The sequence below is a fragment of the Cydia pomonella genome, chromosome 21, assembly GCF_033807575.1.
Source record: "Cydia pomonella isolate Wapato2018A chromosome 21, ilCydPomo1, whole genome shotgun sequence".
In the NCBI taxonomy this organism is placed as follows: domain Eukaryota; kingdom Metazoa; phylum Arthropoda; class Insecta; order Lepidoptera; family Tortricidae; genus Cydia; species Cydia pomonella.
Window position 1 is genome coordinate 10,485,925 of NC_084723.1, and position 25,848 is coordinate 10,511,772.

At 40.1% G+C, this 25,848-nt stretch overlaps 3 protein-coding genes across 4 annotated transcripts in view; 2 read left to right on the forward strand and 1 right to left on the reverse strand.

The window, feature by feature from the left end:
• LOC133529638 (coatomer subunit alpha) overlaps positions 1–23,368 on the reverse strand; it is a 31,946-nt gene extending 8,578 nt beyond the window's left edge. Inside the window, exons 1-14 of the mRNA XM_061867397.1 lie at positions 23,041–23,368; positions 22,064–22,180; positions 21,459–21,695; positions 19,534–19,671; positions 17,662–17,825; positions 15,633–15,770; positions 15,120–15,203; positions 13,871–14,051; positions 13,259–13,411; positions 12,372–12,592; positions 11,135–11,272; positions 3,327–3,430; positions 2,702–2,868; positions 1,716–1,913 (exon numbers count right to left, since the gene is read on the reverse strand). Of these exons, the coding sequence (XP_061723381.1) occupies positions 1,716–1,913; positions 2,702–2,868; positions 3,327–3,430; positions 11,135–11,272; positions 12,372–12,592; positions 13,259–13,411; positions 13,871–14,051; positions 15,120–15,203; positions 15,633–15,770; positions 17,662–17,825; positions 19,534–19,671; positions 21,459–21,695; positions 22,064–22,180; positions 23,041–23,268 (2,268 nt within the window). The 5' untranslated portion in view covers positions 23,269–23,368. The remainder of the gene's footprint in view (positions 1–1,715; positions 1,914–2,701; positions 2,869–3,326; positions 3,431–11,134; positions 11,273–12,371; positions 12,593–13,258; positions 13,412–13,870; positions 14,052–15,119; positions 15,204–15,632; positions 15,771–17,661; positions 17,826–19,533; positions 19,672–21,458; positions 21,696–22,063; positions 22,181–23,040) is intronic.
• On the forward strand, positions 4,068–9,663 carry LOC133529637 (uncharacterized). Of its 2 annotated transcripts, none has more exons than XM_061867396.1 (2): positions 4,068–5,630; positions 9,198–9,663. In XM_061867396.1, exons 1-2 carry the CDS (start codon positions 5,264–5,266, stop codon positions 9,452–9,454), a joined length of 624 nt encoding a protein of 207 aa, XP_061723380.1. In that variant the 5' UTR covers positions 4,068–5,263; the 3' UTR covers positions 9,455–9,663. The 2 variants fall into 2 exon arrangements, with proteins under 2 accessions (XP_061723380.1, XP_061723379.1); XM_061867395.1 differs by having other exon boundaries at positions 4,080–8,902; positions 9,198–9,389.
• Positions 23,369–23,474: 106 nt separating the features above from the next.
• Positions 23,475–25,546, forward strand: LOC133529657 (exosome complex component CSL4). The gene is made up of 3 exons (XM_061867426.1): positions 23,475–23,980; positions 24,208–24,456; positions 25,280–25,546. The coding sequence occupies exons 1-3, from the start codon at positions 23,807–23,809 to the stop codon at positions 25,523–25,525; spliced, it is 669 nt and encodes a 222-aa protein (XP_061723410.1). The 5' UTR covers positions 23,475–23,806; the 3' UTR covers positions 25,526–25,546.
• The last annotated feature ends 302 nt before the right edge of the window (positions 25,547–25,848 follow it).

Genomic DNA, 25,848 nt, shown 5'->3' on the forward strand with positions numbered 1-25,848 from the left:
CAGATGATACAACTTTATTAATAAGGGGTGAGAAAGTTGATACATACGAGAATATCGTAAATAATGCATTGGTTGACATTAGCAATTGGACATGTAAAAATAATTTAAATATCAATATGGAAAAGACATTTTTTATTCAATGCCACTCATGTAATAGTATACCAATTCAATTAAATATCAATTACAATAATTTATCTATAACAAAATGTGAAAATATTAAATTTATAGGATTATTGATTGACCAACATCTTAACTGGAAGGAACATGTAAATGCGGTGTGCAATAGATTAGATAGGTTCGTCTTTGCATTAAGAAAATTAAGATATACACCGACGACGACGACGGTTTGACGACCGGTCTGGCCTAGTGGGTAGTGACCCTGCCTATGAAGCTGATGGTCCCGGGTTCAAATCCTGGTAAGAGTATATATTTGTGTGATGAACACGGATATTTGTTTCTGAGTCATGGGTGTTTTCTATGTATTTAAGTATTTATAATTATATATTATATATATCGTTGTCTAGGTACCTACAACACAAGCCTTATGGAGCTTACTGTGGGACTTAGTCAATTTGTGTAATAATGTCCTATAATGTTTATTTATTTATTTATTTATATACTGTTAACTTTGAGGCAGCGGTCACAGCCTATCACGGCGTGGTAGCCTCAGTGCTAAATTATGGGCTATTACTGTGGGGAAATTCGGTAGACGTCGAACGAGCATTTCTATTGCAGAAAAAATGTGTCCGTGCAATAATGAGAGCATGGGTGACCGATAGCTGCCGACCACTTTTTAAGAAATTAAAAATATTACCGCTGGCATGCATGTATATAAAAAAAGCATGTCTACTTGTTAAAAATCGTCCAGATGTGTTTAAAATGAGATCTGAATTTTTTTCAAGCCAGAGAACGCAGTATCAAAATCTTCTATACCAACCTCGGTGCCAATCGGATATATATAAGAAGAACGCGTATAATATGTGCATAGTTCTGTACAACAGCTTGCCCAACAGTATAAAATTACTAAACGCTATGGAATACAAGAAAAAATTAACCAGTTTTCTGTTAGAGCACTGTTTTTATAGCGTAAAGGAAATTGCATGTAATTTTAATTAATTTTATTATTAATTAATTAATTATTTATTATGAATTTTATTATCTGGAGTTTAGTTTTATTTTAATTTATTGTAATAATTCCTAGAAAATATTTTTGTAAAATTTGCATGTCGTTTTGTGCGACTGAATACTACATACGCTATCACTACAAAACAACACCACTGTATTCTAGAATTAAGTATTCTCGCAAATAAAAAATCTTTATCTTTACTTTTCCGAAAAAAAAAAACTTTTTATCTTAAATTTTCCTTTTTACAAGCTTTTATTTAACTTGCCCTGTTAGTGTGTATATATGTTCCTGTAAGTCAAATCTTGGCTAATTTTGACCCACTTCCCAGTTTCCGATTGAGCTGAAATTTTACATACATATGTAAGTCGGGTGACAATGCAATATTATGGTACCATCAAGCCAAAGATAATTAAAAAGACCAAGAGTGCTCACTTGGTTTTTCTTGTACAGAATCTATCCAGACAATTAATTATTTATCAGACAATGCGTGCGCCACGCACCAGAAACTCGTACAAAGAAAGTTTAATTTTTTTTTAAAGCAACGATTTATATACACACATTATTATTATTAGTTCTCTGAATATTTTACCTGTCCCGCTCCTTTAAGCAGCCTCACTCTTTCCGCAGCATCACCCAACAACAGCGCCCCTTGGAACTGCGCGGACGTATCTTTCCTGATCTCAGCTATTTTCATCATCTTGCGAAGCTTGTCCAAGTTGCCGGTGATGAGGTACAGGAACGACAGTTTGTCGAAGTTCTTCGTGCGTTGATAGCACATCTCTACGATCTGTTGGGAAATATGTCATCTTAGTATAGTCAAATTAATATCTATTTATCAGTAATCAATTTTTCTACTCGTCGACTGTAATGGTTGAATTAAGATTTCGTATAGCAAATTATAATTACGTATTATCAGAGAAAATTTGAAATACAGGTGTATTGTCAAAGAAAACTTTGTAGCCACAGTAAATTAACTGCCATCTTTAGAGACGTAATTCAAATTTTTAGAACGCCATTTGACTTTGTTCCTTATCTTTCACTGATATGTGTTAAATTTGTTAAACATCAAAGCGTAAGTAATAGACCAAAAGCCAAAGTTTCGTATCATCGTTTCATGCCGGGTAAGATGGCACCACTTTTTGATATTAAATAAGGATAAAAGTCAAATGGCGTTCTAAAATTTTTAATCATGTGTCTACAGATAGCAGTAAATTTACTGTGGCTACGAAATTTTCTTTGACAATCCACCTGTATTGCAAATTCTCTTTGGTACTATTCATGTATGGGCTCCCAACTCAACTATAATATTCATTTCGTTTCGTTGTAGTGAATAAAAAAATACCAATCACATGCCGCCGCGCTCCCATAGAAAAGATTAAACGAGGAACGGACGGGCGGTGGACTTCGCGCGTTTGTATCTTTTGCACTACATGTTTGTCTACTGAGATACTTACCAATTTTCATTCATTATTTAGGTTTTATAGTAAAAATAACTTTTTTTCTTATACAGTTGACTACAGAGTATCGAAAAAAGATATTTTCAATCTACTTAACAAGTTATCAACGGGACGTTACCTGATGGTTCCCAGTCTGCAAGGCAGCCTCAGCAAGCTTGTCCCACGAGGATTTCTCGTCCAAGCTCTTGGCGGCTTCCAGGGCTACTTCGATGTTGCCGCACTGCAGCGCCAGGGACAACCTGGTTCGGGCGTCTTTCACGAAGTGGAGGGCTACTTCGGGGTAACCTAGTTTATTTATTTTTTTATTAGTTTAGGTAACATTATGTTATTTTCATAAATATAAAACAGATTGGACAGGTAAATTAAATACAGCCTAATTTTAAATTTAATAATGGAATTATTTTTCAGGAATCAATTTGGACTTTTATCATGTCAATTCCCTTCCCCATAATCCGTATAATTTCGCTGTTATGACGAATGTCACTACCGTACCCAGTTTACCCTATGTCCCTCGATCTCTCGAAGGTGCCTGAACTAATTAGGAAACCACTTTTTTTGTTCTAAAGACTATATTTCGTAATCCTAGGTGTAGGTCCCAATGTAATCAGAATGTAACTATACAATCTAGGGAATCCTTCAAATATTGGTATATTTTTATTTGCAAATATGGAAAAGCATCATTTGATGGATTGGTATGTTTTACGAGGTCTAATAAAGAGGTAACAGCTTTATTTATTGGGCACCTTTCTCCTGCAGGTAGGCGATGATGCTCTGCCCCACGAGCTTGGCGGTGCGCACCATGTGCAGCACCTGGTCGTACTGCCGCGTCACCAGCGCCAGCTTGAACCTGCACACACGGCGAATGTCTGAACATGTCCTTATTCAAGGCTAGAGTAAATAGGTATCTCATAGGTAAGCGTGCTCCACCGTAGACCGCATCATCACTTACCATCAGGTGTGATCGTGGTCAAACGCCTGCCTATCCTCCATAAAAAAAAAAATCATAACCACCTCCCAGCCATACTAATGAAAAGTCCAAAATTTGCCACTGAAATTTAAACCTATAGTGCAGGAAATACAGTTGATTTTATTTTGTTTGAAAATTTAACGAAACAAAACAAATTCAACTCTGTTCCAAAAGAATATGATTATTTAATCGAACTAAATAAGTCCTATAGGTAGGACCTTGGGCCTTATGAGGATAAAACTTTGCAATTTCGTCAGGTGACAAACAAAACTCACTAATTAGTAAAAAAGAATTAAACAAAAATCAACCTTATTTTAGTAGTGTTTCATTACGGCCAGATTATGTGTGTATGTATGTATGTATAGTGACCTGTACTCCGTGGGGTCGATGTTCAGCACTGTTAACGCGCCCCACTCGCGGACTCGCTGATCGGGTCCCCGCCTCCCGCGCTCGCTCCCCGCGGGCCGCCACCGCCGGCCCGTCGCCTCATCGCGCGCCGGCGATTCTTTCCTCCAGCGCTCTCGGCCAGAGCGCGCGCGCACACCGCTAATCAGTGCTCGCGATACACGTACCTATTTTTTATGTAATTTAATCGCTCAGACCAATATACGGTTTTAAAGTACGATTTGGTGTCGTCTTCATCATTTACGAACCTTCGTCAACAAGTTTCGAGCCGGATTCGACGTAAAGCAACTTTAAAGACGCCGTTTCGACGAGGTCCATCAAACACAAAGAAGATAGCGCGCCTGGCCGAGACTACAATCGCCATTTTTATAACATCGGAGTGAATCACCGCGAGCCAACCTAAGCTACAACTACTACAATAAAGCGAAATTTGTGAAGTCATCGTCCTGCCCGAGAATAAAGAAACAAGACATTCAAAACCAGAAAAGGGTTCCACAAACCAAGAACGGCTCCACATACCAGGAAAAGGGTTTGCAGTATTTATTTGTGAGTCGTTCCTATTTTATTTCTTATTGCGCAGGTATAATTTGACCACCTTTATTTGGTACTTATTTCTTTAATTTTCAATTTAATTCTCTTCTAGCTACTAAAATCACATTCCTGTTTCACGTCACCCAACTCTTAATCAGTCTACATCTTAGTTAAATCGTAATATTTTTTTAATATTCCTTTTTTAATTTACAAGCTTTCTTATCAAGGTTAACATTCCCGTTCATATTTTGGATATTTTTATTACAGTTTTCGTAAAATTAGCTTAAAATTAGTAACCACATTTCAAGGCCTAATTAATTGTATTGCAACCATTTGTGCCAACCGTGTGCCATCATTGCTATATTTTAATATTTACTTGGAATATTCCAGAAATCTGCACGTGTTCGTATTTTTGTACCTACACGTAACCAAGCCGTGCCGGGGCCGGAGCTACAGCGTGCACGTGCACGTGTACACCTGCTTCCGTCAGTGTTCGCGCTTGCTTGCCTGCCTGCCTCCGCCACGCCACGCCACGCCACGCCATTGCCTCTCGCACGCGTGCTATTTGCAAAATTTCAAAATTTACGTATCGCTTCACACACTATATTATTTCACATTTTTTAATTTAAGCACTTGCTAATCACATTTTCCTATTGCAGCTGGAAATTTGAATTCTATCGCCATTTCTATAACTTTTAACTAAATTTTAACTTTCTATCACAAATCTTTTGTTTTCTCTAAAAACTTGAATTTTTAAATACTGCACGCATTGCCAAAATGGATTTAAAAAATCTCAAAAAAACACGTGCCTCTTTCAAATCAAAGCTCACCATATTTAAATCATATTTAGAGCCTCTTTTGTCATGCCATACGCTAAATAATTTGCAAAATCATGAGCTGAATACCAGATTCATTAAAATCCAAGATATGTACAATGATTTTGATTCAGTTCAAACTGATATAGAAAATTTGACGGAAATTCCAGGTGACGAGCACACAGAACGGGAAAATTTCGAGACAAGCTACTTCGGTGCCTTGGCTGCTGCGCAGGAACTGCTCAGCAGGCACACCGCGGCTGGTGCTGCTTCTGCGGCGCCTGAGGACAATCTGGTAACGGGTTCCAATGTCGTTACTGCACTCACAGGTGGGCCAAATATTAAATTACCTACAATTCATTTACCTACCTTTTCTGGGCGCTATCAGGACTGGTTAGAATACCATGATACCTACAAATCTCTCATACACGATAATCAATCAATTCCAATCATCCACAAATTTCATTATTTGCGAAGTTCATTGAAAGACGGTGCTTCACTCGTAATTAAATCACTAGAGTTCTCGTCTGATAACTATAAGGTCGCATGGGATTTGCTTTGTGAACGTTACACAAACGATAGAATATTGGTAAATAATCACTTAAATGCATTATTTAACATAAACCCTGTGCTTCAAGAATCTTCAAGGGCCTTACGAAATACCATAGATTTAGTCAATAAAAATCTCAGGGCTTTGAAGACTCTTAATTTACCCACAGAGCACTGGGACATCCTCATAATCCACATGGTAACTAGCAAACTCGATTCAGCCACTTTGCGCGATTGGGAAACCGAGCGCAATAATATTAAAAAACTACCAACATTAACGGAATTTACCACTTTCTTAAGAAACCGCGCAGATTTGCTAGAAACCATGGAGGAGGCACAAACACTAAATAAACCACGTCGACACAGCGACATTACTCACAATCGTCCTAAATCATTTCTTGTAAACCATGCTCAAAATCAGACTCAGTATAAATATAAGTGTCCTGTTTGCAAAAATAATCACTCAATTTATCAATGTACTAAGTTTAAAACAATGCCAGTTGAATCCCGCATTAATAAAGTGAATCAATTGAATCTTTGCACAAATTGTTTGCGATCAGGACATGACGAACAACGTTGCAGGCTGAGCTCATGCCGGCTTTGCACACAAAGACACAATACCATGCTACATATAAACAATCAAGCAAAGGCAGACCCTAAGTCTTCCACATCCAAACCTAATGATTGTGTAGCATCACCAACTCTAAAAGAGCATACACAAGCTCCACAACAAATTACAAACAGTGCTGCTTTATGCTCCACGTTCGGTAGCCATCGTGTACCGTTATCTACAGCTGTCATCAACGTCAGCGACTATGATGGCCACACACACCAAGTTAGAGTTCTCTTGGACAACGGAAGTATATCTAGTTTCATTACCAAAGATCTTCAAGCAAAATTAAAATTACCTACTTATTCCACTAGCATATCCGTCACAGGGTTAGAAAAGAAAAGATCAAGCATCACCGAACATTGTGATGTAACCATAACTTCACGTACGCAAGATTACACAGCAGAAGTCAATTGCTTCGTTGTCCAAGAGATCACTGATATGATTCCATTCACCAAACTAAATTGTGATTCGTTCACTATTCCCCCTCACATCCACCTAGCGGACCCGAACTTTCACGAGCCATCCGAGGTGCAGATGCTGCTGGGTGCAGAACTCTTTTGGGAGTGCATTACATATAATCACATATCCCTGGGCAAGAAAAAACCCGTCCTAGTTGAAACAACACTCGGATGGCTTGTTGCAGGTTCTATACATACACAAAATTCTAAACAAAAGCAACCCTATACAGTCCATTGCAATCTAATCAACAACATTGAGCTCGATGCAAAACTAGACAAGTTTTTTGAACTAGAATCAGTTCCATCCACTCAACAAATCCACACTAAAGGTGAGAGTGAATGCGAACGCATATTTACACAATCAACAACCCGCCACCCAGATGGTAAGTTTGTTGTCACAATACCATTAAAAGAATCTCCTGAATGTTTGGGCGATTCTAAAGCACAAGCATTACTTCGATTTCAAGCATTAGAGCATAAATTCAAGCGCACCAGATGTCTTGTACAGTTGGGTCAAGAATGCGCAGAAAAAAATGTAAGTGAAACAATCTTACACGATTTCTATATAGATGACTACATCTCAGGAAATGATGACAAAGCCACTCTGTTAGAAACATGCAGAGGCGTCATTAAAACACTAGAAAGTGCTCATTTTCACTTAAGAAAGTGGCGTTCAAATACACCATCATTACTTGATAATTTAGTTGCAGAAAACAGTAGCGATGAACTATTTAAATTGGACACAGAAAATCACTCGAAAACCTTAGGTTTACTTTGGTCATGTCAATCTGATGAGCTGCTGTTCTCTGTAGCTGAAAATCTAAAACCCAAACCCACAACCTTGAACCCTGCCGACATAGGTAGTAGGGGTCAGAGCGCATCAAACCTCAAAAATTCACTTTTGTGGTGGGAAGGACCGCCCTTCCTTCATGAAACGGAAATACAATGGCCTACTCAACCTCAAAACTTACCTTTAGAAAATTTGCCTGAAGTCAAAATACAATGTTTCGTTTCAACTGAACAATGCGAGGATAATTTTACCTCTAAATACTCAAACTTTTGTAAATTGCAACGTATTATAGCATACATGAATAGATTCGTTCATAACTGTAAAAATATAACAAACAAGAATACAGGTCCATTAAAGGTGTCAGAGCTTAATCTGTCATTACAAATGTTGTGCAAACAAGTGCAGACTGACAAATTTAGCGAGCAACTCTCGCGTTTGCTAAATAAGCGCCCACTTTCTCACAAAGATACTCTGTTGAAATTTAATCCATTTGTAGATACTTTCGGAATTATGCGAGTAGGCGGTAGACTTGCAAGTTCATATTACGATTATAACACAAAACACCCTATTTTATTACATGCATCGCATCACATCACTAAAATATTAGTACACCATTACCATCGAATGTTGATGCACACTGGACCACAGCTGATGCTAGCAACATTACGTCACAGGTACTGGATAATTAACGGCCGTAACCTTTGCAGACAGACTTCACAAAGCTGCATTACATGTTTAAGATACTCGGGTAAAACTCATCAGCCAATTATGGGCAACTTGCCACTGCAAAGGGTACAGTCCGAATATGTATTTGCTAACACATCCTGTGACTACGCTGGGCCAATCCTGATAGCGAGCAGAAAGGGTCGTGGTTGTCAAACGAAGAAAGCATATATAGTTGTTTTTGTTTGTTTGGCAGTGAGGGCGGTACACTTGGAGCTCGTCACTGATTTGACAGCCATGGGCTTTATTGCCGCTTTAAATAGATTCATAGCCCGCAGAGGCAAACCAGCCACCATTTTGTCAGATAATGGTACTTGTTTCATAGGGGCTTGTAACGAATTAGCAAAGTTCCTTAAAAATAATTCTGAAGAAATAACGTCATATTCAGCTACAAAGGAAATAGAATTCAAATTTTGTCCTGCTTATAGCCCACATTTTAATGGTTTGGCGGAGGGCGCAGTTAAGCAGGTAAAACATCATTTAAAACGAGTTACCTCAATGGCTCACTTAGATTATGAAGAGATGGTTACATTTTTGGTTCAAGTTGAAGCTTTGCTTAATTCTAGGCCTTTAACCCCTATTTCATCTGATCCGTCAGATCTTACTCCTCTCACCCCTGCGCATTTTTTGATAGGCCGAACGCTCACTATGATACCTGCTCCCTTGGTGCAAGACTCGCCGATACATACCCTAACGAGATATCAGAGAATAGAAGCACTAAAAGCGCATTTTTGGAATCGGTATTATAAGGAATTCATTTCAGAACTGCAGGTCCGAAACAAATGGCGCAGGGATGGAGGCCAGCTGAAGCTTGGCGAGATGGTTCTCGTCAAAGACGACCGCTTGCCCCCCAGCAGATGGCTGCTTGGGCGAGTCACCGCAGTCTACCCGGGCAACGACGGAGTCAGCCGCGTCGCTGACGTCACCACCACCACAGGGACGCTGAGAAGGGCCTACAACAGGCTCTGCCCGCTCCCACTGACATTGGACCAGGATGGTCCAAGGGGGCCAGCTTGTTAACGCGCCCCACTCGCGGACTCGCTGATCGGGTCCCCGCCTCCCGCGCTCGCTCCCCGCGGGCCGCCACCGCCGGCCCGTCGCCTCATCGCGCGCCGGCGATTCTTTCCTCCAGCGCTCTCGGCCAGAGCGCGCGCGCACACCGCTAATCAGTGCTCGCGATACACGTACCTATTTTTTATGTAATTTAATCGCTCAGACCAATATACGGTTTTAAAGTACGATTTGGTGTCGTCTTCATCATTTACGAACCTTCGTCAACAAGCACCTTGGGCCTGGCCTCGCGGTCGAGGCACACGACCCTGTATGTATGTACTTATGTATAGTGACCTGTACTCCGTGGGGTCGATGTTTAGCACCTTGGGCCTGGCCTCGCGGTCGAGGCACACGACCCTGTATGTATGTACTTATGTATAGTGACCTGTACTCCGTGGGGTCGATGTTCAGCACCTTGGGCCTGGCCTCGCGGTCGAGGCACACGACCCTGTATGTATGTACTTATGTATAGTGACCTGTACTCCGTGGGGTCGATGTTTAGCACCTTGGGCCTGGCCTCGCGGTCGAGGCACACGACCCTGTATGTATGTACTTATGTATAGTGACCTGTACTCCGTGGGGTCGATGTTCAGCACCTTGGGCCTGGCCTCGCGGTCGAGGCACACGACCCTGTATGTATGTACTTATGTATAGTGACTTGTACTCCGTGGGGTCGATGTTCAGCACCTTGGGCCTGGCCTCGCGGTCGAGGCACACGACCCTGTATGTATGTATGTATAGTGACCTGTACTCCGTGGGGTCGATGTTCAGCACCTTGGGCCTGGCCTCGCGGTCGAGGCACACGACCCTGTATGTATGTACTTATGTATAGTGACCTGTACTCCGTGGGGTCGATGTTCAGCACCTTGGGCCTGGCCTCGCGGTCGAGGCACACGACCCTGTATGTATGTACTTATGTATAGTGACCTGTACTCCGTGGGGTCGATGTTCAGCACCTTGGGCCTGGCCTCGCGGTCGAGGCACACGACCCTGTATGTATGTACTTATGTATAGTGACCTGTACTCCGTGGGGTCGATGTTCAGCACCTTGGGCCTGGCCTCGCGGTCGAGGCACACGACCCTGTATGTATGTATGTATAGTGACCTGTACTCCGTGGGGTCGATGTTCAGCACCTTGGGCCTGGCCTCGCGGTCGAGGCACACGACCCTGTATGTATGTACTTATGTATAGTGACTTGTACTCCGTGGGGTCGATGTTCAGCACCTTGGGCCTGGCCTCGCGGTCGAGGCACACGACCCTGTATGTATGTATGTATAGTGACCTGTACTCCGTGGGGTCGATGTTCAGCACCTTGGGCCTGGCCTCGCGGTCGAGGCACACGACCCTGTATGTATGTACTTATGTATAGTGACCTGTACTCCGTGGGGTCGATGTTCAGCACCTTGGGCCTGGCCTCGCGGTCGAGGCACACGACCCTGTATGTATGTACTTATGTATAGTGACCTGTACTCCGTGGGGTCGATGTTCAGCACCTTGGGCCTGGCCTCGCGGTCGAGGCACACGACCCTGTATGTATGTACTTATGTATAGTGACCTGTACTCCGTGGGGTCGATGTTCAGCACCTTGGGCCTGGCCTCGCGGTCGAGGCACACGACCCTGTATGTATGTACTTATGTATAGTGACCTGTACTCCGTGGGGTCGATGTTCAGCACCTTGGGCCTGGCCTCGCGGTCGAGGCACACGACCCTGGCGCCGGCCTCGGAGGCCAGCACCTTCACGGCGTACACCGGCACGTCCAGGGTGCGGATGATGCCGTAGTCGCTGCAACAATAAATAATCACGATCAAGCACATCTTTCTACATTCAGATTGTAGATTTACAGTGTATTCGTCCAAAAAATATTTTTCTCAAAGATAAGCGAATCGCAAGCTCGTCTGTCAATTATTAACACGTAGCCAGTCTTTTGCCTACTTTCTCTCATATTAATATACTATTGGAACAACGCGGTAAACCTGGCATTTTCATAAAAAACAACACGTTAAATAGGTATTTAACGTGTTGTTTCTATGAAAATGTCAGGTAGGTACCTGAGCTCGCTCTCTTAATCTTTTAACTGCTGAAACTTAATATATCTGTGCCTTTACTATTACCTGATACAATATCTTAAATTATTTTTTTAAGTTTAGTACACATGTTAGAACTCGACCGTCCCTGCAGCAGTACTTGATATGGTTGGCAGTGGTGTATATGAACACAACACAGGCTGAGGAGTACTGTCATCGAAGGCTCCGCACTTGGCTCTAGCTGTCTGTCATGGAACAGTTGTTCCAGGAGTGTATCAACTCACCCGTCCCTGCAGCAGTACTTGATATGGTTGGCATTGGAGTATATGAACATAACACCGGCTGAGGAGTACTGTCATCGAAGCTCCGCACTAGACTCTAGCTACTTCTGTCATGGAATAGTTGTTCCAGAAGTGTATGAACTCACCCGTCCTTGCAGCAGTACTTGATATGGTTGGCAGTGGTGTATATGAACACAACACCGGCTGAGGAGTACTGTCATCGGAGCTCCGCACTTGGCTCTAGCTCTGTCTGTTATGGAACAGTTGTTCCAGGAGTGTATCAACTCACCCGTCCCTGCAGCAGTACTTGATATGGTTGGCATTGGTGTATATGAACACAACACCGGCTGAGGAGTACTGTCATCGGAGCTCCGCACTTGGCTCTAGCTCTGTCTGTCATGGAACAGTTGTTCCAGGAGTGTATCAACTCACCCGTCCCTGCAGCAGTACTTGATATGGTTGGCATTGGTGTATATGAACACAACACCGGCTGAGGAGTACTGTCATCGAAGGCTCCGCACTTGGCTCTAGCTCTGTCTGTCATGGAACAGTTGTTCCAGGAGTGTATCAACTCACCCGTCCCTGCAGCAGTACTTGATATGGTTGGCAGTGGTGTATATAAACACCGGCTGCGGAGTACTATCATCGAAGGCTCCGGACTTGACTCTAGCTCCTTCTGTCACAGAACACAGCTGTTCCAGCTTTCTCGTGCAGATGGTCACCGTGTGCTTGCCCAATAAGGCGACGAGGGACATGTCGGAGTTCCAGATGGCGTAGCGACATTTGGAAACTTTCACCTGGAAAATAAAATGGTTCAGTTAAAAATTGAGAGTTTAAGAGAATCGATTTGACCCTAAAAGACAGAGATTGATAGGGATAAGAGGTAACCTTTCCTAAACTGTGGAATGAACTGTCGCCTGCGGTATTTCCGGACCCAGTATACCATATTTACTTCAAAGTTCAACAATTTTAGTCTAATAAACTGGTTAACTGGCCATAACTTTTGTGTTAATTAGTTTGACATTAAAATCTCTGACCAGTTTTAAGAGACGTCAAAGACGAACCCAAATGTGTAGATTTCGTACATGTAAAATCTACATTCACAGCAATCGAGGAATGAAAAAGGTGTTATTTATGACAATGTATATATAAAAAAAAAAAGTGTTCATTTCTTTCAAAATCCGACAGACCAGAATGGAGATAAAAGATTGAAGAACCGATAGCCGTTTGTCTTATAATTCTATCTATAGTGCAAATGTAGGAGTAACGACTCAAATCTAGTCAAAACTCGATGAAAACCGCGGAGAGCCCCTTAAATGCCGGCAGCGCACTTACAACCTCTCTGGTGTTGCGGGTGTCCATGGGCGGCGGTAATCGCTTACCATTAGGCGATTCCATGTGCTCGTTTGCCTCCAATATCATTAAAGTACATGTAATATCATTAAATTTTGCTCAATCCTTACCGTGGCTATGGTTCGCTTCTGCTGGACATCCAGCAGCTGAACGCAGTCCGGTTCGCGAAGTAACAGCATGCCTGTACCAGCGTACATGATCTCCTCGCAAGTTGGCGTGGAGATCTTTTTGGACACCTCGTTCTTCAGGTTCTTTATGACGAGCTGTACAAATACATAGGCGTTAAAATTGTTATCTGAGTTGAAGGAACAATTATGTGAAGTTTACGATGTAATTCTGTCAAATTAATCTGTCATTTATACATTCATGAACACGAATATAAGAACATACATAAAAGGTTTGAAGAAAAGTCTATATTGTGAATTCCTCACAATAACTCTCGTGCTTTGAAATCGCTATAACTTTACTGCGATTAATGGCGGCCAACCTAACAAAATCAAAATTAATACAGTTTCAAACTAAGTGCATTGCTGCCAACTTACAAAATGTTCATTTAGTTGTATAGTAGAAACGATTGCTTCATAACTTTCATAAGTCAGAAACACGTAAGAGTTTGTAAAAGAGCCCTTGAGACCTACTTGCACAATGTTTTTTTTTTATGTTTGGACTTAGTCAATTTATGTAAGAATGTGTTTATAATATTTATTTATTCATGAATGTACCTGGTTGTTTTTGTCTAGAGCAGCGAAGCGGTTCCTGGCGACCCACACGGCGTGCGCGGCGGGCGCCCGCAGCGGCTCGGCGGTGTCGCCGCCCTCCCGCCCGGCGTACAGCTCGTAGGAACTGCTTTCACCGATCCTCCAGTTCACAAGGACGCACCATTCAGCGTGGTTCAGTGACATGCTGAAAAAGTGACAAGGTACTGCTATAATACATTGTGCAACGAGGGCGGTAAGCGAAAGCTTGAATACGAGGGTGGTAATTCCCGAGAGCCGCAAGCTGGAGGGAATTAAAGACTCGAGTTTGCAATATTCTTACCCCGGAGATACACACAATATTTTTCATCACACTTACGCAGAAAAAACTAAGTTTTAAGCGAAATAATTCTTAAATACTGTAACATAATATATCAAACATTCATTCGCCATTTTGTAATTTCTTAACAGATTAGGCATCGAAGCGATCTATTCGGCATTCAGCCACGATTGATAATGATGTAAAAATATTTTAAACGGCTGTTAAATAAATCAACAGTACATTATGCAACGAGGGGGGTAAGTGAAATTTTGGATGCGAGGGTGGTCAATTAAAGACCCGAGTTTGCAATATTCTTACCCCCGGAGTTACACACAATGTTTTTCATCACACTTGCGAAGAAAAAACTAAATTTTAAGCGAAATAATTCTTAAATACGGAGACATATCAAACTTTCGTCCACCATTTTGTAATTTCTCGACAGGTTAGGCATCGAAGGCACAGACCTATTAGGCATTCAGCCACGATTGTAAATTATGTAAAAATATTTTAAACGGCTGTTAAATTAAACAAAATAAATAATTTTAAACATAAACAAAAATATTAAATTATAAACGTAAGTATTTTAAAACTAAAACTCACTTATGCTAATTGGTTTGTATGAATAAGTGACATAATTAAAAAAAAAAGCTATAACTCGCGGGAACAAAAGAATCTAGTAACGAAAAGTGTTATTTTAGACAGTGTTAAAAATATTAAAAAAAAAATGTTAATTTCTTTCAAAATCCGGCAGACCAGAATGGAGAAAAAAGATTGAAGAACCGATAGCTGTTTGTCTTATAATTCTATCTAAACTGCAAATGAAGGAGTAACGACTCAAAACTAGTCAAAAATCGATGAATCGACGCATGAAAACCGCGGGGAGCCCCTTAAATAGAGAATGCAAATTCCTAGTTAAAAAATGCAAATTATATTATCTTGCAGACCCAATCTTACCTGTAGGGTTGGTTTCTGCCGCTTCCCTTGATCTGCATGACGGGAGAATCGCGGTTGGTCTGCATATCCAACTTGCGTATTTGCCTGTTAATATTAAGAAGATGTTTTAAGCCAAAATGAAGGGTTGATGTTTTCTCAGCCAATGTCTAAAATATCGACACGAACAAAGAGCTAATAATATATGTACACGACCTTTATAAGGCAGTGTATAAATATTTTCGGTCATTTATCCGTACTGATAATTTAAATAAATAATATAAGATATTATTACACAAATTGACTAAGCCCCACAGTAAGCTCAAGAAGGCTTGTGTTGTGGGTACTTAGGCAATGATATATATAATATATAAATACATATAAATGCCCTTACCAGGATTTGAACCCGGGACCATCGGCTTTATAGACAGTCACTACCCACCAGGCCTGAACGGTCGTCAAAACACATGTCATTTAGACAACGTAAGATGCAGAGCTCTGCAACCAGCTGGTTACGCCTGCTAAGCTTGTTCTTACCTGTCCTTGATGTAGAAAAGCAGATTGTTATGCACGGCGTACGCAGGCCTCTCTCTCTGCAGTTTGAACAGGATCATGCCGGCGTCGTGGCCGGCCGCGAACAGGTTCAGGGTAGGATGCGCGGCCAGTACCCAGTACCTGTAGATAATACATACATAGATGGTAGGCTCATATACTCATAATCTTTATTGCATATCACATTGTGTCTAAACCTATTTGTTTTTTGCGCGTCGGCTTTTTAAAGATTTGTCGGCGCGCCTAATAGAGGCCTCGGGCGACCAGAGGGCCATTATTTCGCACAGCGTATAAGTATCGCCATACAGTGGGGAAATACGGCCAACCTTCTAGGCACCTTGCCCATTGACGGCGATTTTGGGCCAATTTTTTTATCTTTATTTTAAGTTGTTATGCCTATTTCTTTGTTTTCTAAACCTATTACATATAATTGTATACAACATGACACCCTGTAGGGCGTAGCAAACAGTTTATTGGCTCAGGACCGCTTCGGCCTCAGTTTCATTTCGTCGACTTCTTAAGTAGTTCTTATTCGCATTTGGTCTACTGTTCCGATTCGCCAGCATTCCTATATCGTCACTTTCTTATCTCGCCTGCTTTCTTACGTGGGCCACTGTAGTAACTTGGTTATATTCCTAATTAGACTACAGTGCCGATTCGTCAACACTCCTAATTCGTCCATAGTGCTTACTCGTCAACATTCCTATTTAGACCACAGTGCCAACTCGTCAACTACATAGAACAACACTGCCTTTAGACTTTACCTTACCGTTTATCCTAGGTCGATAAAAGAACGCGGACGAGTTGGTACTTTGGTCGAAATAGGAACGTAGACAAAAATGGTATATTGACGATATCAGATATTGGACGAGTTGGCACTATGGTCAAAATAGGAATTTAGACAAAATGGGGTATTGACGATATAAGAAAGTGGACGAGTTAGGAAGGTTACGAATTAGGAATTGTAGGGTGACGACATAACACTGCGGACGATTTATGGAGATGACGAAATGAAACTGGGGCCGAAGCGTTCCTGAGCCAGTTTATTCAAGAGGAGATCGAGTTTTTTGTACTAGATATTATATAATTATTATTTATTGTATAGGTACTTTATTAGTTTTATTGTATAATGATGTGGAGATCTTTTAGTTTTTAGGGTTCCGTACCCAAAGGGTAAAACGAGGCTAAGGCTGTATCTCACGAACCGTGATAGCTAAACAGTTGAAATTTTCACAGATTATGTATTTCTGTTGCCGCTATAACAACAAATACTAAAAAGTACGGAACCCTCGGTGGGCGAGTCCGACTCGCACTTGACCGGTTTTTTAAAGAATTCATTGTCGGAATTCGTGTTATTTATTACGTTACTGATTTTGTTGAATATTTGTATTGCCATAGAGTTAGGACTTTTTGAATGTAGTTGAAAAAACCGGTGGTCTATAGCTGCGTACAAAACAACCCGCCCAGCGGGTTGTCCGGCATCTGAACAAAGTTCACGAGCGCCCACCAGGTGGGTTCCCGGCAGTGAATGTGTTAATTTCGGTTTCGCTCGAAAAACCGTTATTATTAATCCGGTTTTTATTAGAACAGTTATTGTCAAATTAACCGGTTTAGAACAATAATAATCGGTTTCTTCCTATGTCGGCGTCTATTTTTACGTGGCACACCACCAGGCTGACCGGCCGTTTCGTCGCTCGTCGAATAAACCGGTTTTTTTTAGGTTACAATAAAGTGCTTATTACGTTCGCGTTCTTATAAAAGTTCGGAGGAAAACCGGTATTTACCGGTATTTTATAAACCGGTTCTAAGCCTTGCGCGTGCGCCCGTAAGGGACAGAACATACGCAATGCGACAAAATTAAAAACACGTTTTAACATTCCTGACACATACCAAAAGCAACTTACGTAATTTGGTCGGGTTATTTGTTCTTTTCGCGAATAAGAAAAGTAATATTATTGTTTTACTACGGTGTCCAACACTGATCCCAGCTTGAAGTAATTATAAGTGTCCTTACCGTTCATGTTCTCGTCTGAACGAGTGCAAACACGTCCTCTTGGTCATGTCCCAGACACGTATGAACTTGTCCTCGCTGTTGGACAGGATCAGCTCGTGGCGGGCGTGGAACAGCACGCAGGACACGTTGTTGTAGTGCCCGCGGCACGTGTCCACTTCCCACGCCTGCAAAAAAAATTTTTTTTCTCAAACTTGCAGCGAAATGTTGACATTACTTCAAATTAGGTCCGGAATACGACGTATCCGGTGCGACCAGTGAAGATAATATGTAAAGGAATTTCATACACCTTAGGCCTGTAAGGCAACCTTCTTTTGTTTTTAAACGTCAAATCATGACACGTCTTGGCATTCAACCATTAAAAAACCTATAAGGAAAATTCTGCCATTATCCTTTTTTTCTTTTCTGTGTTTTTGTTTTCTTTTTGTGTTTTTATATCATTATTTCAGGCTTTCCTAAAGGGGAACGAAAATTTGATCATTTTTGCGCTACGACGCACGGTTATCTTGCTGAGAAACGGGTTTGCCGGCCGCGTATCCCTAGTCGACCTCGCTACCAAGGCTCGGAACCGGTTTTTTATTCATACAAAAAATACCGGTATTATTAATTACGTTCTTTTCGTTCTTTGGTTTATTATTTCATTTCTTCTAGGACTATCTAATAATACGAAGTTGTTACCTAAATACATGATCCAGTCCTACGTAAAGAGTATAAAATAATTAAAAATATTGGGCTATCTCGGGATTTAAAAATAAACCGGTTCCGAGCCCTGCTCGCTTCGCTCGGCCGTCAATATCTACTTGGCCTACAACCCTTCGTTTCCCGGCCTCTATAGTAATGTACTATTAATCAAAATTTACGGATCAGCCGAAATAAATATCATATGCGGTGTAGGCTTGTAGAAGCAAAGCGATCCGAGTGATCCGACCAAACTAACGCCGAGCGCTTGCGATGACGACCGAACCGGCTCTCGGCTAATATGAGCGAGACAACACATAGCCATGACTCCGTTGTAACTACACGGGAGTAAGCGAAATAACAAATTTTGAATTGTACTACTTTACAAAACGTTCGCACAAACTGTTCCGTTACATTATTATGCTCGTTTCTCTCGGTGTACTAAAAGACCGAACTGGTATATTTGTGAGATTGTATTAGTTTAGAGGGATCTTTTCAATGAACGAGCACGCACAATTCTAATTTGAAGAAAAAGTGAACAAGGCCTCCAGTGACAAGGGCTGGAATCAAACCAGCGTCCTAAGCTATCGCGGCAGTTGACGCCGACGAAAACGCGCTATTCGTGTTGATTATAATCCACATCTCTTCTCCGCTTCACTGAATTCAAGATTGGGTCCGGTCAGGTCATATGTTATGAGACATGTCCGGCTTCTTGGTCAATATGCTCAGCAATTATTATGGCCAAGTGAGTCAGCCATTTTGAAGTTTACGTTTGAAGACTTTGAAGTATATACGTCCGGTCTGGCCGAGTGGGTACTGACCCTACCTATGGTCCCGGGTTCGAATCCCAGTAAGGGCGTTTATTTGTGTGATGAACACAGATATTTGTTCCTGAGTCATGTGTGTTTCTTAGTTACATAACCTCTAAGTTCACTTTACCTTGGCATAGTTCATCCACAGGTTCACAAGTTAATCGTCGCTCATAGAGAGGTAGAATGGAATGAATCGCCCCACAGTAGACTTTAAACCTTAGATCCATAAACTTTAAGTTCAATTTACCTTGGCATCCCGCATCGTTCATGCGCCACAGTTTCACTAGACGATCGTCAGCGGAGGACAACATGAGCGCTAGAGTGAGATGGAACGCTGTCCAGTTGACTCTCAACCTTAGATACATAAACTTTAAGCTTACTTTACCTTGGCATCGTTCATGCGCCACAGTTTCACTAGACGATCGTCAGCGGCGGACACTATGAGCGGTAGGGTGGGATGGAACGCCGCCCAATTGACGCCGCGGTCATGTCCTTCTAACACGTGCTTAACTACTGCGTCAGCCTAAAACAAAATCATTTTAATAAATTTATTATCGAAAATTACACGTTCGATTTTCGGAAGCACTCGCACGCACTTATGCTTTTCGCTCAGAACCGGGATAAATGACGTACACGCAGAGGCCTATGTTCATCAGTGGGCGAAAAGACGCTAAAATGGTGATGGATGAGCTAATACGGTTTTAGGATAGAAGATGTCCAGAAAATGTCATAACTACTACTACTAGGTACTACTGTAAAACTACAATGAGAAACGAAGTCACGTCACAATTAATCCACCTCGCTTTAATGAGGTTTTGTTGAGTTTGAAAAAACAGGATCAAAAACAAGTTAGACCTTGTTATCTCTGTGCAAATTTTATTTTTCGCATTCTAAGAACCATGCGTCAAAATGGTCCAAAAACCAATAGATTCCACCACGGTGCGCGAACATCTACCCTGCAGCAATTAACTTAATTACTTGGACTTTATTGCATATTGGTAATAAGGGGGATGACATTTTGACTAAAATAAAAATATCTCAGTTCTTCAATGGAATGGTTCAGCTTGGTGCCCGTAGAACGAAAAGAAGTACATAAAAATACTTATCTAATGACCTAACTCTCATTTCTGTTGGTTTTTGGACCATGCTCCATACAAAGTTTGCCCATGGTCCTTTATCTTTATGAAAAAAGAACCAACAGAAAAGCTAGTCTTGACCAAATTAGGGATGATCCACCTACTTTCACTGTGATAATAAACTTGTGAACCACACATATGACTTCTAATTTCTAATATACCTACATTTTCGCAGATGAAAGTGTTTCGTCGCCATGTCTACATATATGACACAGAATTAGGAAATATCTAGGTACAATTATAAAGCCCAGTCCATACGGGAGAATCTTTCGCTAATCTGATTAAATTGTACGATCAAATCAGGCCGTGCGGACGCAAGAATTCGTGACGAGATATTTTAGTTTGCGGGCATTTTTTTAATTTAGCCTTTAGAGGGCTCAAATATCACCATATATATATATAAATCTAAAATTGGAGATTGACGCCAATTTCGTTTCTAATAAAATCGGTCAAATCCCGTCTAGACTCCTCTTAAGAACGACTAATAGGAGAGTTAAATAGAGTAGTTCATATGGGGACTTACAGCTTTCTTGTCCTGCAAAAAACACCGCGAAATTAGTTAAATAGTCGTATTTGTAGGTGTAAATGATGTTCAATAGTTGCGTTTCGACCGAACCAGATCGAAAAAATAAATAAAAGGATGTATTTTACCTACATCCTCACGGTGGTTTTTGCAAGGAGATTAAAATTTTGAATTCTTTATTCAGCCTATGAAAAATGTCCTTAGACTCCCTTCCCTTACTTGAAACTTGAAAGCAAAATGTTACAACTACAACGGTAAAGTATAAACATCTTTACATAAACGTATAATTATTTTAAGAGGATAGTATACCACGTGAACACCCAAACAAAAAGAGAAAAAGTTTTTCCACTTCTAAATATTTTCCATTCTTCATGAATTTTTAGTATGTTATTGACACAATGAAAACTACATCTATATGTTTTCCTTTTTTTTTTTTCAAAATATGCATTTTTTTTTTAAGTGAAACTTATAAACCTAGAATATATTGTGCTGAAGCGATCAATATCAAAATCAAAGTGATTATTTAGGATTTAGTTAGTTGAAAACGTTTTTCCCGAAATGGAATTTTATAGAAAAAGTACCGTTATTTCGCTAGGGTCGCAATAAACTCTTTAATACTAACTATTTAATAATAAATAAGTTAGTCCAAACCTGTCCAAACAGATCAGTTGCCTGCGGGTTCCTTAGATGCTCAGCCAACCCAGCCGGCCCTGGAGCCACATTTTTTTTCCGTAGCCCGCTGAAGTCCCACACACGGACGGACTGGTCTAGAGATGCGGACACAATCAAGTCGTCTGTTGGGTGGAACTGCGCGCACATCACATAGTGGTTGTGCCCGGTGAGGACGCTGATGCATTGGCGGGACTGCCAGTTCCATATTCTTATTGTCTGTTGGGAAATAGGATATAAACCGCAAGAAAAAGTGCAAATAAACTTTTTGATGTTCAACTTTGTTTTACTCAGAGCTCGGGCAGTTGTAACTTTCCGACAAAAATAGGGCAATTTTTTACGGTATGGTGTTATGGTATGTATATGTATATGATTTGAAATCAAAAACTTAGTTGCAATCATAATAACAATGATTTTGACAGCTCTACTTCGGAATTTACTCAACACTAGCGCCAAAATACAGTAAGCACAAAAAATGGTAGCCCTCATTGTTATTATGTAGTCACCAGCTCAGCCCATCTGCCTCAATCTTATTTGTGCCTCTGTTTGTAAATGATGAACAACTTTGCAACTTTTTTCTGACTTACCTGGTCATCTGAGGCACTAAGGATCCACGGATACTCATGGTGGAAGCATGTGGTGCGGATGTAGTCCAAATGTCCCAACAGTGTGAAAAGGCAGCGCCTTTGCTTGTAGTTCCACACCTGATTAGGTAAATCATTATTTTAGGGTTGTGTGATGTTGATGAATAATGACATATTAAATTTAAACACACATTAATAAAAATTTACATGGGATTTTTTCTTATTGGAAAAAGGAGGAATGGTTATTTCAATTTGTCCCTTCTTAAAGATATGAAAGAATGTGATAAGTTATTGAATTATTAATTACTAAATATGGTGTTTTTTATAGATCAGTTTTGTTTTTAGTTTTATTATTCGGTATGGGTTTAAAACAATAATTGTGTGGAATAGAAAAAATATAGCTTTTCTCAATATGCTGAATCAAGAAAATGTTTACAAAACTTAAAGATAATATAATAATAAATAGAGTTTCAAAATAATGTTTCATGATGGTAACATCAGACCCAGTTAAGTGCTCATTACACTTCCTGATTTAATTTCTGATAAGAGACAGGAAAATGTTGAAATGGGATGCTCTGACTTTACTTCCAGACAATAAATTCAGCAGTGTATAGAACACTATTATACAAAATCGAACTTTTATAAAAGTGATAAATACATTATTAATGAGTACCAGCATACCACCTAAAATATTTATTTCACAAAACTTATAATTATTATTTAAGTTAAGATGAGGCAACACTGATGTGGAGCGTAAAGTTTACATTTCTTCCTTATCTTCATATGGGAACATTCTGAACTGCTGCCAAAATTATTCAGCATTTTGTAAAATAACTGCTGAATATAAAGTAGGAACCTGCATATAATACCATCTTCTACAGTTTGTGTCACAAAAAACAGTCGGAATGCACTATATCAAAAAACATGTACATATTCATCCAATAGAGATGACACTTCCTGTGGGCATTAAAAGACCTTACCTTGATTTTATAGTCATCTCCTCCGGACACAAATAGGGGCTGTTGGATGTGGAAGCAAATGCCACGTACAGGACCATCGTGTTCATCAAATTTCTCCAGCAATGTACACATACGATAGTCCCACAGCTGAATCACCCCATTGTGCAAACTGGCCAAAACCCATGGTCGTTTGGCATGAAATGATATGCCTTTAACCCTCGCCGACTTTGTCTCGAATTTTGTCAGCATTTTCACTCGAAATAATAGAGATATTTAGTTAAATTAGACCCTTACAGAAAGATACAAACGATCGACATGTCAAACCGGCTGACGTGACACGTCTAAACAGAGATGTGCAGTGCGAATCGGTAAAATAAAATAGTCGGTTTTTCAATCAGTCATGCTTTAGACGAAGTATCCGAACGGAAAATATATGGTAGATGCTAATAAAGTTAATGTCAAAATGAAAAAACTAAAGAGAATCCAAAAAAATTAGTGTTATTAGCATCACACATTCAAAAGTATAATTATTAAAAAAAAATTAATGTCAACGTGACGGTCGTGACGCGCTGACGCGATCAACGATGTCAACAAAGTTTTCTTGGAATGGTGGTTTGTTGCAAATAGTTGATTTGCCCGGATTTATTGTTTTTTGTCTTAATATTAATTGAATTACTTAGTACAGAAAACTACAATTAAAGCATAAATTGTAGTTAATTTAATTGTTTTAATTTACTTTGTAACACTTATCGATATTTATGAGACCACAACATAACCTTAACTAAATATGAATGTGAGTGAAGAAGATTTGAAGGAAATTGGGCAAATATGTATTCCCGGTATGAGGCTGAGTTTGGCCGACAAGGAGCACAGCGCTGGGCCCGGAACTTATGAACTTAAAGGTTACATTTATTCCACATTGACTGGAGTCTTAAAAATTGAAGATGATGAGAAAACCAAGGTAATCATATTTGTTCTGAAAGAACACAGCATTACTGTAAACATTTTCTCTACATAAGATCTATCATATATAGTCTGACAAACATAACTTCAGTCAGTAAGAACTAGGAATACTACTCATCCCTTTCTTACGGGTGCTAGTAAAACACAGTATGATTCTCTCTGTCTATATTTGAAATGAGACAGTCCTGGGCCAAACTATATTTATTACTTGTGATCTTTTTTTAGGTTAAAATCATATCTGTAGAAAGTCCAAGAACACCAAGCATTCTGCCAAAGGCTGGTGACATTGTGACAGCTAAAGTAACCGTGGTGAATTCTCGAATGGTACAATGTGTTATCCTGTGTGTTGGTCCATCAGTCCTGGTGAGACCATACAGGGGCATTTTGAAGAAAGAAGACATTAAGAGTACTGATAAGGACAGAATTGATCCTTACAAATGTTTTCGGCCAGGAGATGTGATATTGGCTAGAGTTGTATCCTTTTTACTTACAAACTTAACAAGGTACTTACAAACCTAACTTTTATAAAAAAAAAAATAGTACAATGTGTCTTGAACACTCACATATCTTTTTATTTATTCAAATGGGCGTGGATACATAATTTTCTATTTATTACTTAGACTATGTTTGTTATATTGGCTTCAAGCCAAAAAGCTGCTTTGTTTAGTTTTCAATTTTAAAAATACAATATTTAACTGGTAGAGAATACCCTAGCCATTAAGTTTGCCATATTTACATATTTTTACAGATGAAGTACAATTTTTTAAACCTTTGTACATAAAACTTGCTTTGCTTTTGAAAGACTGTTTGTGAAGTTAAAGTTACCTTACAGTGCAACATGAAAGAGTAGAAATTATATAGAGTGGAACTAAATATTATCCATATAAAATTGTTGCCATGTTTAAGCATTTTTATGAGTGTCAGCAGCGGGGTGCGGGGGGGTGTACTTGCACCCCCCTAGCAGGAAAGAAAATATATAAAAAAACTACATGTTTAATTGTACAATAACTATGGACCCCTGGACCGATGGAATAAACCCTGATGGACGCAGCAATGAAGGTAGGTAGGTAGGATCGTTAAGAGCATTATACAGTTAGGTAGGTACATTGTTAATTTCACACCGAGACCGTGGTACACAAACTACTGGCAGCGCCCATGAGCATTTTATGTCAAAAATATGACAGGAAGAAAGTCACACCCTCATTTATTTTTTACTATTGTATATTGCATGGTACATCTACCTCCTTAAAGACTTTAAAATGAATGATTTATAACAGTTCCTTAACACCACTCTCAGCTGCCAATGACAGAAATCCACTGGTACCACATATCAACAGCAGAGAATGAGCTGGGTGTCGTCATAGCAACAGCTGAGGGATCCCCACAAGGCGTTGGAATGGTCCCCATCAGCTGGTCAGAGATGCAGTGTCCTAAAACACTGGTCAAGGAACCAAGGAAAGTGGCCAGAGTTATCCCGGATAACATTATGAACCAAAATTTGTTCCCTGATAAAGTTAAGAAAGTAGTTGAAATTAAAGATTAACTAATAAAATGATTTAGTATATTTCTTGTTTCAATACTGAATAGGCTATGATTTAACATATAGCTGCCTCATTATAAAATTCACCAAGTTTTAAGTAAAATCAAGGTTTGAATATGTACGAAAAATTATATTTACTGCATGACTTAGTGGACACCTTAATCCGCCGCAACGGCGGGTCTGTGGTACTAGAAATTTATTAACTTTGCGGACATTATTTTATTGCACAATAAACCCAGTATTATGAACTTGCGTTTTATAGACAACCTATAATTACTGTCTCTGTCTTTCTATCATGTGTCGTAGTTAGAAAGAGAGGTAAACAG